Below are 18,600 nucleotides of genomic sequence, written 5' to 3'. Positions count from 1 at the left end.
CAAAAAATCATGCTCTATCATGTTCCTATCCATCAAGACATTTATTGTCATAGGCAGAGCACTGTGCTAACTCAGATACTGGAAAACCTAGAAATAGGTTATTTCTACCACCCTGCCCCTGGGAATTTTCTTGCTCTGATGTAAATAAATGAAACTTCTTTAAAACATCTGGAAAGCAAAAACGGAAGATTAAGTAGAATTTATGTTTAATAAGGAATGAGGTAACTTCCCCTCTGCACGTTGGTTCTGGGTGATAAACCCCCTCCTCCCAGAGAAGACAGAGCTCACCACGTTTCTGGTCTCACGCTAAAGACGTATGCACACAGTAGCAGTCTTTTTTCCACAGCCTCTCTGTGTAGGCTGAGTTCTTCCATGTCTCAGCTATGTATTTGGAATTGTGTTCATTTTTTACAGCTATTTGAGGACTTCAGTCTCTTGTTCTTGGTAAAACAGGAAGGGCATTCTAGAAGAAACAAACTACGCTATATGGCATTGGGTCTCAAAGTGTGGTCCCCAGACAAGCAACATCAGCATCACCTGGGAACTTGTTAGAAATACAGATGTTTGGGTCCCACTCCAGACCAGACCTACCGAATCAGAACCTCTAGAGTGGAGTCCAGAAATGTGTTTCCCTGGCCCTCCAGGTGGCACTTACACACAGGACAGGGCTTCCCTGGACTAATGACATTTTGGCTAGGTAATTCCTTGTCATAGGGGGCTGTCCTGCGTGTTGTAGGATGTTTAGCAACATCCCTAATTTCGACCCCCTAGATGCCAATGGCATTTCTCTCCTGTTGGGACAATCAAAAACCTCCAGACATTGCAAAACATCCCTCTGGGGGTGGGGCAAAATCCCTCTCCCCACCTCTCTTGAAAACCATTACTATAGAAAAACCAGTGAGAGCACCAAAAAAGCCATCATTTCCAGGAAGTCTATGTTGATATTCTTTGAGTGAGAGAGTTAGTAACTCGGAAGAATCCTTCCGAAGACTTGCCTAGAACCAGCGTAGCCCTTCTCAGTATCGGACTTCAGGAGAAATCTTCATGCGTCCAGCTTCCACGGTACAAAACCGTTGAGATATTCCAACCTCTCCACATTTAAAATCACAAAGAAAATAAAGGTGTTATGTATATTAAGAATTACCCCGAAACTGAATCTGTTTTCCAACTATTGAACAGATTTACTGATAAGTAAAATGAACTCCTCTACTTCAAAGCCTCATTTGAGTTTCACAGAACAATTGTAATGAGGATTTCAGATTTCCTTGTCCATAGTAGCAATCTTGCTATATGTCTCTTTAGGACAATCCTATTTAAAAGGGAAAAGCATGCACTTCACTCTAAAATCAGGAGTTATTATTACGCTCACGTTGATTAATTTATTTGCATCGCTGCATTCTCACAGTATTGCTAGTCATTTAGAAACAGCATTTAGTTAATTTGACACTTTCACACTGTTTAAGAAGTCTGCCACAAGACAGTGTTACTAGGTTTTAACATTTTCAGAATTAACAACAGCAACTTTAAGCTAGAAAAATATCTACTATCCATTGAATTGATAGATTTTAAAATACGTTTTATACCCACATAATTTGGACCTATCATTAAAAAGTTGGTATTCTATTGATTATCCAAATTAATAGGGATAATTGAAATATTACAAAGGTATCATTGAATCACTATGATTACATCTCTTCTAAAACTTTGAGACAGTAGTGCTGTCTTGGTTTTCCATCACCAACAGTTTTCCGGGTTCACCCACCTACAACACTAGATGAGAATGAGCAGTAAAAATGGCCAAAGATGAGATGATAAGAAAGTGACAGGGCTGACAACACAGCCTCCAAGCAGTCAGGTTTCACTTGGGTTCTAGTTAGTGGTTCCTAAATAAAATTCCTGTATTTTCAAAATTAATGAAGCACGGGCACTTTGTCATTGGCCTTCTTCCAACATGGGAGTTCTGCTGTTCACCTTAGGACGTATGTAGATTATCGAGGCTTCTTAGCTGATTATCATTCGATACAGCAGTGAACATTTAATTAATTGTTGGATTAAATAGGGAATTATGGTAGAAAAGCAGTAAGCTCAGAGTGTGATGTTCGCATTCTGCTTCCCCTTCACTACCTTGAGTTGAGTAGGAGGCACCAGTGGCATAAAATGTTCCTGATTTCCTGGAGAGTCCTACTTTCAAATATTCTTCTCTCCCATTGTACCTGTAATTATATTAAAATATGCCAGGCTATCCTGGATTTGGATTTGGAGTCAGGTTTCAGGCCATAGCTCTACCAGTCCGTGAGCTGGTCAAGTCGGGCTACCTCTCCAGCCAGCGTCTCCACACCAACAAAATGAACCGTGAACAGCAGTAGGGATGGTGCCCGCTTGCGTCCACTTCCTCCCTGGGTAACTGTGGGGATGAGAGGAGATTCTGTCCCAGAGCGTTTCTGCAGCTCTAACGTGGCGCTGTCTTGTAAGGGCACCTTCCGCATCGAAGGGTAGATTGCATGATGGAAGATCTATTTTTCTAACATACCGGGAACCTTCTCGCGGTTGCCATTTCCTGTCCTATCCAAATGAATGTTTCACTAGATACTAACACCACATACAACAGGTTTTTTATTAGAGTAAAATAAAAGCTCATTGTAAAAAGTTGACAACCCCTCTAGCCCTGATTAGCTTTGGCTCAGAATAACTCGGGGAACCTTTTTCGGACTTTGGCTGGCTTCTGCTAGGAGGGTCCACTGCCGCGGAGAAGTCGTTCAGATGCTGCGGTTGCGTGTTTATTTAGTTCACAGGCTATATGCCGTTTGTCCCCTTTCGTTTTAATCTTAGTGACAGTTGTGGGTGTGGGGGTGGATTTTGTTTTTGTTTTGTTTTGTTTTTAATTTCAGTTCTGGCCAGGAATGATGGATGAACTCTCCGAGTTGAGAGAATTCTATGATCCAGATACAGTGGAGCTGATGAACTGGATTAAGTAAGAGGATTTTTTTTTAACCTTTAAAATTTAAAGTGCCTTTTAAGAGTCACCATAGACCTCATTTGGTGTTTTCTTTTTTTCTGAAATCTAACTGTGAAGATACATTCATTTCCGAGTTTTTCTTTAAAGCTCTATATTTGGAAATAATTTCTCCCCATTCAAGAAATATTCCCTGTAACCACAAATTCCGGAAGAAGAGACAATACCTGTAAGGAGAGGAAGTCAGAGCTGGAGGATGCTCCCCAGGCCACTGGCAGCAGTGGAAAGGAAGCTTCGTAGTCTAGGCCAATTTTACCTTTAGCGTGTCTTCCATTTTGGTACCATTCAGATTTTCTGTTACTGCTGACACATGAAAGTATTCTTTCCTTGTTAATCATTGAAAAGTTATACCGTAAACGACGGAGTCCTACTAGCTGCGTGCACATTTGATTTCAACAAAGCACACTGCCCGAGCCCAGGCCTAAAGAAAACTAAAAATCCAGACTCTTTCTCTCTTGAACATCGTCCCGTTTAGCATTCTCTTGGTGCCTACTGTTGCCTGCGTTCTGTTGCTTTGCCCCAGCACTCAGTGTCAGCGTGAAAGTCATGTGTTCGAAAGCTTTGTTAATGGAACCTGCCTCCCACCGGAAATAAACTTTGTTACCCAGAGCAGCATTCCTGTGCCCTGTAGTACTGCATTTCCCTGCTTTGTAACCAAAAAGCAGCAGTGTGATTATTCACATGTAAATAGACGTCGCAAATCTTGTGTGACATATTCTGAAGGCATCGGCGGTATCGTCTCCATCACTTAGGGTTTTAGTAGCCATATTGGCACTTGCTCATGACTAATGTTTACTAACCAGTACAGTTTAGCACCGCTTGTGTATTAAGAGATGGTAAACGTTTGATAGCTTCGGTCTCTTGAGTGCAATACGTGGATTTTATAGAGATTTATGTCTAAAATATATATGTGGCTTTGGTCCCAGTGTCGGACTGGCTTTGACTAGATGCAGTGAGTATAATTTTTCATGTACTTCCAGTGCTGAGATTACTAAGCAGTGCTTTGTCTTTATTTATTTAACTTTAAATCACGGCAGACAATTATAGAGTAAATAATTCCTTCCGTATTTATTGTGTATGGGAAAAGAGGGTTATTCGTGTAAAGAAAAGCTAATTACTTTTGCATTAACTATAGTCACCCGGAAATTTATGGCACGTACCTGTGAAGGTGAGGCTGGTGGTGTTCTGGTTTCAAAGTCACACTATTGATCGGAAGAGTGCAGGGCGCCCCCTCCTGGTAGAGCCCTGAAGCTGGCGGGCCTGCCTCGGTCATTCCTGTGAGCAGCCCGCCTCCGCTCCCTGGTCCCTGGGGAATGAATGGAGCCTCGGTAAGAACGTGTCCTGGCGGAGGCCAGGCGGTCCGTGGCAGTGTCAGGCTGCTGCGCTTACTACAGTGCCTGTGTCTCCGTGCTTGTCCTCAGGCAAGATTACTTACAGTGACATTTCTGGTTCTGAGAGATGGCAGACGAGAGGTTATATTCCGAGTGCAAAGAAGACAGTCTGTTAGTCTGTTACTTCTCTCCTTTGCGAAAGCGATCTTTGTTCCTTACTTTATCATCCTCCTACTAACATGGTCCTCTCCCCGTATGGAAACACGTTCTTTCTACTTTTTAAAAAATCCTCAGCAACTGGAAAGCTTTGTATTGTTCCAAAATATTGGCCCCATTGTGATCTAATCTTGCTCGTTTTCCCTTAAAATTCTTCAAATCTTAATTATCGTTTTTGTAAAAATAGCTGCTGGGCATGTTTGTGAAATAAGCTTAAGTGATGATGAATATATGCCAAAATTGGGTCTAGTTAGACGCAAAATGTATTTGTTGAAATCAACATTGAAATCAGCTCTGGTCTGTAGCCTTCGGTTCCAAACACAAGGGAAAACACACTTCATATTCTTTGAACTCGCCTTGATTTCTTCTGTTTCTGAAACGTAACATGTGACCTTCCGCTTCCATTTTACTACTCTGATGAGTCACCTGTGCCCGGGACACTAGCAGGTCTGAGCTGTGCTGGAAGCAGGCTGTGGCCGAAGGATGGCATGGACTGTACCTGGGAGTCGGTCTGAAGTTGTCTGAGGGCAGCCGGCAGAGCTCCGGCAGGGACTCGGCCCCCTTCTTCCCACGTCGTCTGCTGCTGTTCTCGGGACAGCCGGCACAGGGGCGCCACGTCCGTCTTTCGTCAGGGAGGTCATGGCAGCGCGTACGGGGCGGGATGTAGCTTCCGTCACAGGACGGCTGCGGGACGAGTCGGGATGAGAAGCCGTGACCTACAGGAACCCTCGGGGACACCTCAAGTGACCCTCCGTGATGGCACAGGGCCCCTCCTCTGTGAAGTGTTGAGAAGAAGCCTACCCAGCACGTCCCGGTCTCTGTTCTGTATACTTGATGCTGGGGCAAACCACACGCCTGCCTTACGCATCACCGTTGTGCTCCGGGACACTGGGCCTCCGTTTGGAGATCAGGGCTGGCCGACTATTCACTTGGGCTTCTCGGGCTTGGAGGATGAATCGAAAGATTCCATCTCAGCAGGAGTTAGTTATTTCCTCCTCTTCTGGAGGGGCTCGGTTATGACCCTTTATTGGCTGACCAGACAGCCTCCGGGGAAGATAAAGGGCATGGCTTTAGGACACCGCATATTAATAGGAGAGGGGCCGTTCTGAAGGGATTCGGTTTCTGAGAGACTGTCTAACACCTTAATGTGTAAAGTTATATCTGAACTTGAACTTACTGATACGATTTAACAGATACTTACTGAGCACCAACGACACATAGGACATCACGTGGCCGCCCACTCTCACCACCTCTCCGCTAGAGTTGAGTCTCATCTCAGCACTGCTGTCTTCATGCCTGTTTTCCACATTCTTACTGTTGACTCCAGTTTAAGGTTTTTAGAGCCTTATCAGGTTTCAACTGAAAACTTTTTTATATTAGTAATAGAAATGTCCTCTCTTTAGTTCCTTCGAGATTTCACTGTAAGTAGAAAACTAATAGAACTTTGAGAGTCGATCCCTCGTTAATCAGTGAGGACATTGTGTTGAAGTCAGCCCCAGAATCTTCCCTGGGAGAACCAGGAGGCCGCTTATACCCCGATCCTTCCTCGGGGCCGGCCTGTGTGCTCCCCTGGCCGCCTGCCCTCCGCACGGCACTCACTGCCGCATGCTCGCTTCCCAGCAGATTGAGGGTCTCCCAAACGCAGAGATTAAAAACACGATTGATTGATTGATTGATTGATTGATTGATTGATTTTAGTTTCTAGCAGCTCTTTCGGCAAGACCCAGGTGGTACTTGCTGTGCCGTGTGTGTGACTAGGAAGCACTTTTACTTCCACGAGGCCAAACGCCACGGCCGTGGTGCTTCAGACCTCGTTCCTTTGTGACCCGTAAGTGTTTCATTCTTGTTCCTGAAATTCTTCTTTGACGTTGTGCAATGAAGACACTCCCGCAGATTTGAATATTCTGAGATGTGACATTTTAACCATGGGGCTTTAGAAGATTTTTCACTAACGGTAGTCCCTTTTCAGTGATGAAGCCTGCATGTGCAATATATTCTCAATGGGACTGAGAAAATGGACCACACTTCCTTAGCATTTTATCAAAGCAGAAAGAATTACTGTGTATCTTAAGTATGATGAAGGTTAAGTTGAGACCTTAAATGCCTATAAGCCTCTTTTATATTTAATGAATCATTTTGTGGTATTTGCATAATTCTATAAATTTTTGAGGGGTAGATAAAGCAAATGTTCGCACATTATATTCTAATGCTCAGTTTACCCATTAGTTCAACAGTAATTAACTTGTTGAAGCTTAGAGCTTCAAAAGTAAATGAGATTATTTGTTCAAAATGCCATCAGGTCTTCCCGGAATGACATTTAAATTATGTAATGTAAATCCGTTTGACCTGTGAGTCCTTGTCATTATTTAGTGACATTTCTTGCAGAATAAATTGTTTGCAGGTTGGGCAGCCCGCTATAGAGCTTGGCAGAGGGCTATAAAAACAAATTATCCTTTCATTTTATACATCATTTGTTCAAACATTGGTAAAAATTGCTTTGTTTTTCTATAATAGAGAAGTGTCATTCAGTGGTTAAAAGCACATTAGCTGTTTTAGACACAGACCACAGACTGTGTCAGCAGAAGTATCTGTGAAGGCAGAATACCCAGCATTACACCTGTCATACTGCATATTTTAAGTTAAGGACAAAAAAATGCCTTTTCCCTTTGCCTGCTGAGTTCACCACAGAAAATATAAACCATGGTGAAGCTAGCTAGGTTTTTAAAGTTCAGAAAACGTGTGATTGTTTTTCCTTTTGTTCCACTTTGCTTGTTTGTTTTGCTTTGCATTGGCTTCATGGGTAAACTTGAATCTTTAAAATGTGAAATGTCCCAGGTTTGCAATGGGGCTAGCTTATGAAACCAAGTCACTAGAAGAGAGCAAATAAACATCGTTTCTGCTATGCTCGGAAGTCCCTGGTTTTCAAGGAAGTATTACTTCTAGTTCATTTTATAGGCATTGGGGTACTTGTATTTGCTGCTTTAAAGTAAAACCAAGGGGGTGCCTGAGTGGCTCAGTCGGTTGAGCGCCCGACTTTGGTTCAGGTCGTGATCTTGCAGTTTGTGAGTTCGAGCCCCGCGTCGGGGTCTGTGCTGACGGCTCAGAGCCTAGAGCTTGCTTCAGATTCTGTCTCCCCCCTTCTCTTTGCCCCTCCCATGTTCATGCTCTGTCTCTCTCTGTTTCTCAATAATAAACAAATTTTTAAAGTTTAAAAAAAATAAATAAAACCAAGGAAAGACTGCTAACAGGCCACAGGATTGTTGTGCCAGCGGCTGAGACAGATTACTTTACTTTTAAACTTTCTGACTCTTTGCTAATGAGGCCAAACTTAAAACACATCACAGAAGGGGCGCCTGGGTGGCTCGGTCAGTTAAGCGTCCGACTTCGGCTCAGGTCATGATCTCGTGGTTCGTGAGTTCAAGCCCCTCATCGGGCTCTGTGCTGACAGCTCAGAGCCTGAAGCCTGTTTCCGATTCTGTGTCTCCCTCTCTCTCTCCGACCCTCCCCCGTTCATGCTCTGTCTCTCTCTGTCTCAAAAATAAATAAACGTTTAAAAAAAAACACACACATCACAGAAGAATGTGGTTTAGTTCATTTTTCTCTCCGTGCCTCTGAGCAGTCCTGCGGCACGTGGCTGCACCGCTGTGGGGGCGGGGCGCTCCAGTGCTCCCTGAGCACCCAGTGGGGAGAGGCGGGATTTGCCAGGGTGAGCCAAGTCTGTTGTGTTTCGTTCCCAGGATCGCCCAAGGCCCACAGAGAGCACTAGTAAATATGTGTTAGACTAATGACTGGTTTATATGGAAGTGTCTGCCTATAGTGGGAGCTGAGTCTGGCTCTATTAGCTTATTAGCTAGAAGGCTTCTTGAAGCCAGGTTACCATCATACCACGTTTGCCAGCCCAGCACACAGTAGGCCCGCAGCAATAGATTTTGACTGAATAAAGAATAGCTTTGTAGCTTCCCAGCAAGCAGTTCAGGACTTTGGACATTTTAAACCTTTGAGAACTATGTAATTCATCCAAGTAGTACGATTATAGTCTAGGAAGGGAGATGAAACCTGGGTCATTAGCCATGAATAGATAAGAGATCAGTCCTAGATCACTCATCTGTGTCTGCCACAGTTATAAAATATATACTAGAAACAGCTCTGTGCATCTCCCTGACGCTGGCTCCTGTTCTAATTCGAAACGGGGATGTTAAGACAGTCTCGAGATCTGGATGGATGTTATCAGCTCAGCGGCCAGATTTGTCATCTGTGTACAAAGACCAGTTGGGCACTCTTTAGGCAGTAAGACTGTAAGCCAGGACAGCTCACCCACAGCTCGCCCTCGCCTCTACCCTGTGCTCTGCCAGACGTGGAGACCAGACTTCGTATCTTCAGTTCAGAGGCCCCAGAGACAGCCACTTTTGGGCATTATTTAATATGGGATATGATTATATTATTTATTGTGGTGGAATGGTTTAAGCCAGTTAAGAGTATACAAAAGAAAAGAAGACTGGCTTGGGAAAATGATGACACTTTTCTTTAATTAATATTTGTCCATACTTATTCTTTAGCAATTCTTTTTTTTTTTTTTTAAGTTTTCCATTATTTTTTCTTTTTTTTTTCTTGTTTTTTTTTTAGTTTATTTATTTATTTTGAGGGAGAAAAAGAGAGAGAGAGAATCCCAAGCAGGCTTTGTGCTGTTAGCACAGAGCCTGATGTGGGGCTTGAACTCACAAACTGAGAGCATGGCCTGAGCCGAAACCAAGAGTTGGACATTTAACCCACTGAGCCATCCAGATGCCCTTTTTCTTTTTAAATTTTCATTTAAATCCGTATCGGTATTGGTTTCAGTATTGCTATTGGTTTCAGGAGTAGAATTCAGTGATTCATCACTCACAACACCCAGTGCTCATCACAAGTGCCCTCCTTGATGTCCATCACCCATCTAGCCCGTCCCCCAGCCACCTCCCTCGGTTTGTTCTCGAGCACCCCTCGGTTTGTTCCCCATTGTTAGGAGTGTCTTATGGTTTGTTTCCATTAGGGACTCTTTTGCAAGTCTGGCGCGCGGTGATGAGGGTGGCTCAGGGTAGGCGGCCCAGACTAAGTGCTTAGTAAGTGTCAGTTGAATTAAACTAAATATTTGTAGAATCTCCCACTAAGGAATGCTACACCTTCACATGTTGTCATTGAAACCCGCCTGTCCCACCCACCACATGGGACAGAAGTCCAGAGTTCCCTGTAAATCGCCAGCTCAAGGGGACAGGGCAAACATTCGTTTGTTCTTGCACTCTTGGGTCTGCTTGTTGGAACGATGACCACCCACCCAGCAGTCAGGCTCACTGAAAACCTGGTTCTGTGCTAGTCCACACTCTAGCCTCTGGCGTCCATAAGGGAGGACGCAGGTCACACGTCGTTCCTGTTGCCCATCGTCCTTCTGTCCACGTCTTGTCACTTGAGAAAGCCCACTGAAATCCAAGTGAGAGGGTCATTGGTAGAAAATCTGAGTTCTTCAAGTAAGTTGTGAGCGTTACAACTTGAACTGTAGGATGTACCGTAAGGCCTTTGTCAGATGGCGTTCACACTCTGGTCTTAGCATTGCACTGAAGGAAATAGAACATCCGCACGTGATGCGGGAATATGATGGCGGCTTCTCTTAGAAACTTAGCACCAGGGTAAGTTTCTGCCCTGATCTCCCAAAACGCAAGGAGAACAGCCTGCTCTGTCTTTCTCTAGAGTATTTCGAGTTTTAATAATTTCAGTGAGACTTCTTCTCGAAATTATCTGCGTCCTTTACCTCCCCCTGGCAAGCTCAGGCTGCTCTTTTCTTAGCACGGGCAGGGCTCGCGGGGCCCCCAGTGGCCCCCGCAGGAAGCAGTGTGCTGAGCAGTCTGCACAAAGGCGCTCGGGGTCGTCCCGGGGAACTGACACCTCGTTGATTTGCAAGACACTCCAAAAAATGGAAGGGAATTAAAATCAACCACTAAGATTCTTTTCTTTCAGGGGGAAAAGGAAAAAGGAGTTCACTGGAATCAGGGACTCTTTCCTTGATCCTCTGTCAGTGTCCATCACACCCCACAGGGAGGCAGGGAATCGCAGCTTGGTGGCACTTAGCAGGGTCATGATTTAATGATACGAGAGTGCCCGTATTCCTCCAGATTCCTCAGACTTTCATAATCAGGGCCAAGGAGAGGAGTATGGGAAATGCTTGTGTTTCCACATCAGAAACAGTGTACGTCCCCATACTGAGTAATAAATTATTTGCCTTTTCAAAATCTTCTGTGTTCTTTTGTTTCTACTGATTCTGGTTTTTTTTTTTTTTTTTTTTTTTTCTGGAAAGCTATTTATCATAATATCTGTGATCTTTTTTCTTGTTTCAAATGAAAACGGTTGGAATTGACTCGTGATTAGCTGCAGTTTCTGGCTTTATAATTTGTTTTACTCTAGGCAGCCCTTTAGTTAAGTTTAATACAGAACAGGATGACAGTCTTGTAAGTTCTTTTTTGTCAGAATCTGACCCTCTGGAGCAAGAGAGGGAGAGGATTATGGGATTTAGCCCAGAAGGCTTAGAGCCAGGAGATGCCCACATCCTAAGCCCATTCATTATAAGGGTAAACCCATCAAAACAGTAAATTAGAAGTTTCCCAACCATTGTCAAAAACAGACAGGAGAAGCTTCATGAAACAGTTTGAAGGCAAATGTCAAGCAGCCTCCTGTGTTTTTCCCAAAGTCTCAGCCCTTCCTGACGCAGCTGGGTGATTCTGGGAACATGATGTTATTTTCTTGTTGTCTTTGAGGAAATCTTAGCGGTGGAGTTAATTCAGACTCTGAATCTTCTAGCTCCAACACCCCAAGAAAGGCCGTGTTTGCCGGGAGCATGCAGTTGCTGGCCGGAGTTAAGCTGTGCACAGGAAGGACCTTAACCAACCACCCGCACTACGAAGACAACAGCCTGAGAGAGCGGACCAAAGCGGTGAGGGCTCATGGCTTCTGGGGGGCCAGCAGTGGCTTGCTGTCGTGTGTATGTTGTCAGGGGCAGTCGGACCCGAAGGCCACAGGCCCTTATCTCCTGAGTCTGCCCTGCCCCCCACATCCATTAAAGGCAACATATATATTCCTCTGGATTAAAATAACAAGAGAAACGGCTTGAGATGTACAGAAAAGACCATTTAAGAACAGAACCCTCAGAGCTTTTGAATTAGGGAAAGAAAAGGAGTAGAGACACGCTAGTAACTTGTTTTACGGACCATTGTGTGTGTGTGTGTGTGTGTGTGTGTGTGTGTGTGTATTAGTTGGTAATATAGCTACATAGTTCAAATTTCAAAATAAAAGGGAACTTAGTGAAAAGTCTACATCCCACCCTCTCCCAGCTACTGTCTCCCCTCACAGGAGACAAATGCTTTGTTGTGTATCTTTCCACAGGCATTTTGTGCATATACAAATGTACACACACTGTATTCACATTCTTTCCCCCTCTTTTACAAAAGAACATACTAAATCTTGGTTTCTTTGGCATTTCATATACTTCGCAGCTCATTCCATAGCAGTTATTTTTTTTAACTAGTCACTTCCTTTTTTTTAAATTTTATATTTTAGAGAGTGAGCGTGAGTGGGAGAGAGGGGCAGAGGGAGAGACAGAATCTTAAGTGCAGAACCCAGCACAGAGCTTGATCTCACGACCACGAGATCATAACCTGAGTCGAAATTGAGAGTTGGATGCTCAACTGACTGAGCCACCAGGCGCCACCCCCCCCATATCTGTTATTGACAGCATTGTATTTTTGAATCTACAAAAATTTTGTTATGCAGACATAGCATATTTTATTTAACCATTTAGGTTGTTTCCCTGTCTTTTGTAATGATGTAAACAATGTTCCAAATGGTAAACTTGTATGCGTATCACTGTGCACAAATACAGGTGTTTGTCTGTACATCAGATTCTTAGAGATGAACTTGTGGGACAGAAAGTACAGGCATTTGTAATTGAGCTACACAGATAGTCCTAAGTTGCCCTCTGTACAGATTATACCACATACATTCCAGTCAGCAGTGCAGAGAGGTACCCCTTTCCCCCAGTCCTCTCCAGCAGTGGGCTCAAACTTTTTAATGTTTTATGTCAGTCATTTCTTAATCTTAGCGGCTGAAAAGTTGCTGAAAAGTCTTGTTTTGGCAGGAGATTTAACTAGCCTAAAAGCAAATGATTTTTTACTAAGTCCCCTGTTTTTTATGAGAATCATCTGAACCTAGATTCCTACTAAAATGGGGATTTTTCAGTTGGTGCAAGTACCTGAGATCGCCCCAGTTTAGCTGAAGGAAGCAGGGAGGGCACCGGCTCCACAGAACCGGAGTCCAGGCGGGAGGTGGCTGGTGCGGCTCAGACTTGGCAGAAGGTGCAGAAGGGACACGTCAGGCACACGGGGGCTCCTCCTCGCCCCCCCCCCTCCGATATCCAGCCCTTGTCTAGGGACGGAGTTTTGTGCTCTAACCAAACACATCCTTAAGGTCCTGGTGCCCTTCTTCAGTCATGACCTTCAAATCCTGGGAATGGCTTTGGTGTGAGGCCGCTGCTAAACTACAGCGAGGATGGCCTCTGGCTTCAAGTCACAGAAGGAGACCACTTCCTGGCATTTCACCTATCAGTACAGGCACGCTGGCCCTCAGGGCCCAGTCTCTTTGGTCAGAAACGCGTCATTAGACATCAGTGTGCAGGGAAGGAGTCAGCACCCCTGTCCATCCCCCCGCCCACATGCACACGCGTGCACACACACACACACACACACACACTCTGCAGTCACTTAAGGTATGTGACGCTGGTGATGAACAGGGAGGAGGCGCCTCCCACTGAACTGCCACTGGTGCTGCAGGTTGTTCGTGCCCCAGGAAGCGTGAGAGCGAAGCACGGGGTCTCCTGGTCAAGCCGGGGGCAGCCTAGCACCGAGGACCCTATGGCGGTGCTCTTCTCCAACCGCCATTGTCAGAAGCTGAGGATCCTTACAAGTAGAGGTGCCCCCAAGCTGTACCGTCATGCCTGATGGACCTTTTCGTGCAAAGAACCCCTTTTTAAACGTAGAGATTGTGTCTTCTTTACTCCACTGTTTATTTACCTCAGGGAAGCATCCTTAGAACAGGCATCTACGGATACATAGCTCCCAACAATACATTCTAAATCCAGATCTGTTTGGTGTCTAAAGCCCAATGTATTTAGCATGACTCACTCTCTTCTTCCCAAAGCTGAGTGATTGTGACTTGCATTCTTTTGGGAATTTCCCCCACACAACCCAGGACTGCGGATGAGGGAGTGGCCTGCACGGGAAGAGGTCGGGGAGCTGGGTGTCGGGTCTTAGCCATAACCCCTGTGGGACGTCACCTTAGTAGATAGTCGTCCACTGACTTCCTGGCAGTTGGGTGCTATTTTTCGCTATTCCACTCTCATCTCGTTTCGCAGGTTTATCAGATCTACGCAAAGAGGTCTCCGGAGGACGTGCACGCCCTCCTGAGGTCCTTCGGCGCTGACTATGTCATCCTGGAAGACAGCATCTGCTACGAGCGAAGACACCAGCGGGGCTGCCGGCTGCGGGACCTGCTGGACATCGCCAACGGGCACGTAAGCGTGTCCCCTCACCCCGTGCGGGGCTCCCGGAGTGTTGGGGGGGGGTGGGGTCCAGTCTCACTCTCTGTACGTTAGAGAATGATGTCGGGAATCAGCTCACCATCTTCACAGCATCCCACACAATTCCCGGCTCTGGCGCATCAGTGACAGCCGTGCGGGCCGGGCCAGGGGACAGATAGGGGGGTTCAGACCCCAACTTCTCGTTAAATAGAACAACTCTGTCTTTAGCTGATTCGTATCATGAGGCTATGTATAAAACTCATTTTTAAAGGTTTTGCCGTTAAAAGCAGAACCCTCTTAACACCACTGCCCCAGAGCATTGTTTTGGCTGGCACGTGAATATGACCGTGACAGCAGGGCCCCCATCTCCCCTTCCAGGCACCGCTCCCGCCAGTGTCCCCTTTGCCCACTGGCACCATGCCACCAAGATGGCTTTCTGCGGCCAAGTCTTCCAGAGCAGAAGAACAAGCTATTGCTCCCTCCAGCCTTCTGAGAAAAATGTTCTCGGACCTATGCCAGGCCTCAGATTAGCACAAGCAGAAGCTTTTCACCCTGTAGAGGTGCTGTAATTATTTGGTATAAAAGCTGATAGATATTTAAGAAACAAGTGAGGGAAGAAAAACTTGACTGTGCAGATTTTGAGATTCAGGACACTTAAGATCTCCTCTCTCAGCAAATCTCAAGTCTGTGGTATTATTGACTGTTCTCCCCATGCTGTACAGTCGGGCCTCAGAACTCATTCACCTTGTAACTGCAGGTTTGTTCCTTTAAGGAACATGAATTTTTTTTTTAATTTTTTTTTTTTTAAACGCTTATTTATTTTTGAGACAGAGAGAGACAGAGCATGAACAGGGGAGGGGCAGAGAGAGAGGGAGACACAGAATCTGAAACAGGCTCCAGGCTCCGAGCTGTCAGCACAGAGCCCAACGCGGGGCTCGAACTCACGGCCCATGAGATCATGACCTGAGCCGAAGTCGGACGCTTAACCGACCAAGCCACCCAGGCGCCCCGGAACATGGATGTTTTAATTAACTTGATGGTGGTGATCATTTGACCATGTCCATGTGTATCAGATCATCATGAATATATACAGTTTTGTCTGTCAGCTATGCCTCGGTAAAGCTTGGCGGGGGGTGGCGGGGACAAACAGGAGATTCAGATTTTTGCCGGAGGAAAGTAACTGTCCCTAACCATCTTGAATTCACAGGAGGTAAAGACTAAAGACGCACATTTAAATCTTGATTTGTGTGTAACTTTTTCTAACGAGGCCACCTACTGAGTTGGAGGATTTCCTCTGGTCATAGTCATTCTTCTCAGTTTTGTATTCTTGTGAGAGCCACAGCGTGTTACATTCCTAAGAACAAGGGGACCCAAGTTCTGCTTCTGGCTTTGCCATTAGAGGGGATGCTCCTGTGGCAGAACTCCCCTCTCCAGCTGTGGTTTACACTTCCGCAGGGGAAAGAGGTGGGCCAGATCGTCTCGAAGCAGCCACTGACATTGAAATTGGACGATTTACGCTCACCTAACGTACCACTCTCAGAGGAGCCCCGTCACCTGTTCCTTCTTCTCTTGTCAATATAATTATTTTTTTCCCAAATTGTATTCGGTTTTGTTTTGGCTTTAGATGATGGATGGCCCAGGAGAGAACGATCCTGATTTGAAACTCGCGGGCCACCCTCGCTTCTGCGAAGAGATAAAGAGAAACCTGCCGCCCTACACGGCATACTTCACCAGAGTGTTCCAGAACAAAACGTTCCATGTTTACAAGCTCTCTAGAAACAAGTAGCCGAGCTCTTCGGTCAATCTCTATTTTTGATACGTGAAACTCCATCCTAATGAAACTCAACAGGTAACATTTCATCTGTCGTTAGGTAGCCTGTACCACAAAGCTGTGATATAAGTAAGTTGTAGGGATGTTTACACAAGCGTTACCGTCCTGGGAAGTATCTCACACAAGCTTCAGTCTTTTTTATCTTGTTTCATTAATGTTCTGTAGCCTAAACATTCTCCACTTTCTAAGAGTGGTCTGGAAGTTTTGCTGGTGGGGAGAACAGGAAGTGTTCCACGGGAGCCTGGACAGACACCCCTCTTGTTGGAAATCAAGAGGCTCTTCAGGATTTGACTGAGCTGATTGACTTCAGACAGCTACGATTGAATTGAATCAAGGGGATGCATAACGCAATTCTTTAATGTCGTTTCCCTAGCAAAGAACACCTGGTGGGTTTTTAAAAGCCCTCGATCGCCCTGTTTCACCTAAAAACTTTTATAATGTTTTCCGACTGTCATGCTTTTAATATTTTTTTTTAATCACGTTGGGTCTTTGTATATATACCTAAAACCTTGTGTTGTGCCATGTCTGAAATGTAATGTTTCGCACTTCAGCGTATGCATCCTGTCTGTGTGTGTCTGTCTGTGTCTGTATGCGCATGTGGGTGCATGTTTTAATGCCGGATACAGAAAAGTGTGGCAAATTCCTTATTGTAAGTCCTTAAAGGAGCAAAAATGTTACGTAGCCAAGCAGAATTTGTTACTGTTTAGTGTTATTTTAAAACCTCTTGATACTACTTAACCTATCCTGCAAGTAAGAAAATTTTTCTTCATTTCTTACTCATTTAAATTTACTGGGTTTGCAAAATTTTGTAAACTTTTTGTTTTTAGCCTTTGTATTTTTTACAGCATAGAACCTTGCAAAGTCTGAATATTTTTAAAAGGTTATATCTTAACTAATTCACTAATACAATATTTTTGGCAGAGAGCATTTTCATACCAAATTTGATTTGTGGTCTCCAATCTTGCTGTGAGGGCCCAGGTAGTGTGATTCTTTTTCTTACTCAAAGGTAACCAAGTGCCTCTAAGTCATGCTTATTTGTAAACAACAAAGAGATTATGTATACCTGTTCAAAAATTTTTTGATAATTGCTTTTATAATTAATTTCTAATGATGGGGACATGTAAAAGTTGCTGATAAAAGCATATTGCATGTTTAATTAAATCAAGATGGCTAATGAAATTAACTTTCTCCCCTGTACTTGCCAGTTGGAAATGATTTAAAGGTTTCTCCTTGCAGTTGTATTGAAGTAAATTACCCTCGGCATCAAGATAGATCTATCGCATGTTTAAATGATGTTCTATTGAGTTACTATTATTAAACAGTATTCAAAAAGAAATTTTACACTGTCATGTTGGACTCAAGGATACTCAGCTTTTTTAATCAAAACTTATTTAAATAAAAAAAATGACACTGGCTGGGTTACTAAATTATGCAGCTGAAACTCCTGAATTATGTCTTTCCTGTATCCCTTAATAAGGTTGGAGACCACTGCAGTTTAGGATAATACAATAAAAAAACACTTTAATCAGTACTAAAACTTTAATTAAGCCAGTAATGATGCATGCCCGGTGTGGCTGACAGCATGGGTCAGTACATCCTTCAGCGAGTGCCTTACTCTTAATTGAAAGGAAGCACATGTAAGGTACATGTTAGACTATGTAGTTTTGTTTTTAAAGTCCTCTGTTACCTTCCAGATATGTTTCAGTTTTATTTTAAATGTTTCTATATGCGTTCATCTAAGCATTTGGGTATGTGCAGTTTCAGTATAAGAAACACGTACTTCAATTTTTATGCTTCTCCTCACCGCCGTGATGGCACACAGTAATCTTTTTCTCACAGTCTACGTGCCATTGTTGCCAAAACATAGTGTTCAGTCTTCTGTGAAAAAAAATAAAGTGCCAAAAAAAAAAAAAAAAAAGGTCTTGCAAGACAGAATCCATACATATGCTCTTTCCAAGACACTGTGACCTTGTAGAGTTGACATTTTTATGTCCTGATGACCAAATCTGCCAACAAATCATGTTAAATCTTCTTAGTGCTCATCAGTTGTCTCTTTTATGACCTTCTCGTTGGAGTCCACGGGAGGAAAGAGGAAAAGTGACTGACTCCTGGCTCTCTACCAGGCCAAAGCACGTCACCTGGGGCCGTCCTCGCTCCCCGCCGTGCAGATCTCAGTGGCTCTGTTAATATTTGGTAATAGCCTCATACTGTGGCTGGTTTTCATGGGTAGAATAACCACTTGATCTTGCTTCGGAGTTAGCATTCGGAAGAACGTCTACGTACAATAAGTGCTCTTAATCATCCTCTACTTAACGTGACTCACCGGACTCCCCGACGGACTCCATCCCTCCTGTAAGCTGACTGCCCAGGCTGCTGCCCAGTGTCCGCCCACGGCATGTGCTCCATCCCGTGAGCTCTGTGCCCGTACGCAGCTTCTCTGCAAGTTCTACTTCCTGCTGTGAGTACACAGTTCAACACAAACCTAGGAGATACGGGTGTGGAAAAGAAAGGGTTATTTCTGTGAAATTTAACTTGAATGCTTTGGTAAGATTTGATAAAAGTTGAGTTGCTAGTCAAAATTGCTTTTAAATACATTAGGCATGGTTGGAAAAATTAT

At 44.3% G+C, this 18,600-nt stretch overlaps 1 protein-coding gene across 5 annotated transcripts in view; it reads left to right on the top strand.

Moving 5' to 3' along the window:
• DPY19L3 (dpy-19 like C-mannosyltransferase 3) overlaps nt 1–17,901 on the top strand; it is a 77,374-nt gene extending 59,473 nt beyond the window's left edge. For all 5 annotated transcript variants that reach the window (XM_060650883.3, XM_060650882.3, XM_060650881.3 and 2 more), the window contains 4 exons: nt 2,889–2,971; nt 11,383–11,515; nt 13,988–14,146; nt 15,777–17,901. In XM_060650883.3, coding sequence (XP_060506866.1) covers nt 2,889–2,971; nt 11,383–11,515; nt 13,988–14,146; nt 15,777–15,938 — 537 coding nt within the window. In that variant the 3' untranslated portion in view covers nt 15,939–17,901. The remainder of the gene's footprint in view (nt 1–2,888; nt 2,972–11,382; nt 11,516–13,987; nt 14,147–15,776) is intronic.
• Nucleotides 17,902–18,600: the final 699 nt, after the last annotated feature.

Source organism: Panthera onca, chromosome E2 (genome assembly GCF_046562875.1).
Source record: "Panthera onca isolate mPanOnc1 chromosome E2, mPanOnc1 haplotype 2, whole genome shotgun sequence".
In the NCBI taxonomy this organism is placed as follows: Eukaryota; Metazoa; Chordata; class Mammalia; order Carnivora; family Felidae; genus Panthera; species Panthera onca.
The sequence above is the reverse complement of the archived record's forward strand: the minus strand, read 5'-3'. Positions and strand labels throughout refer to the sequence as shown.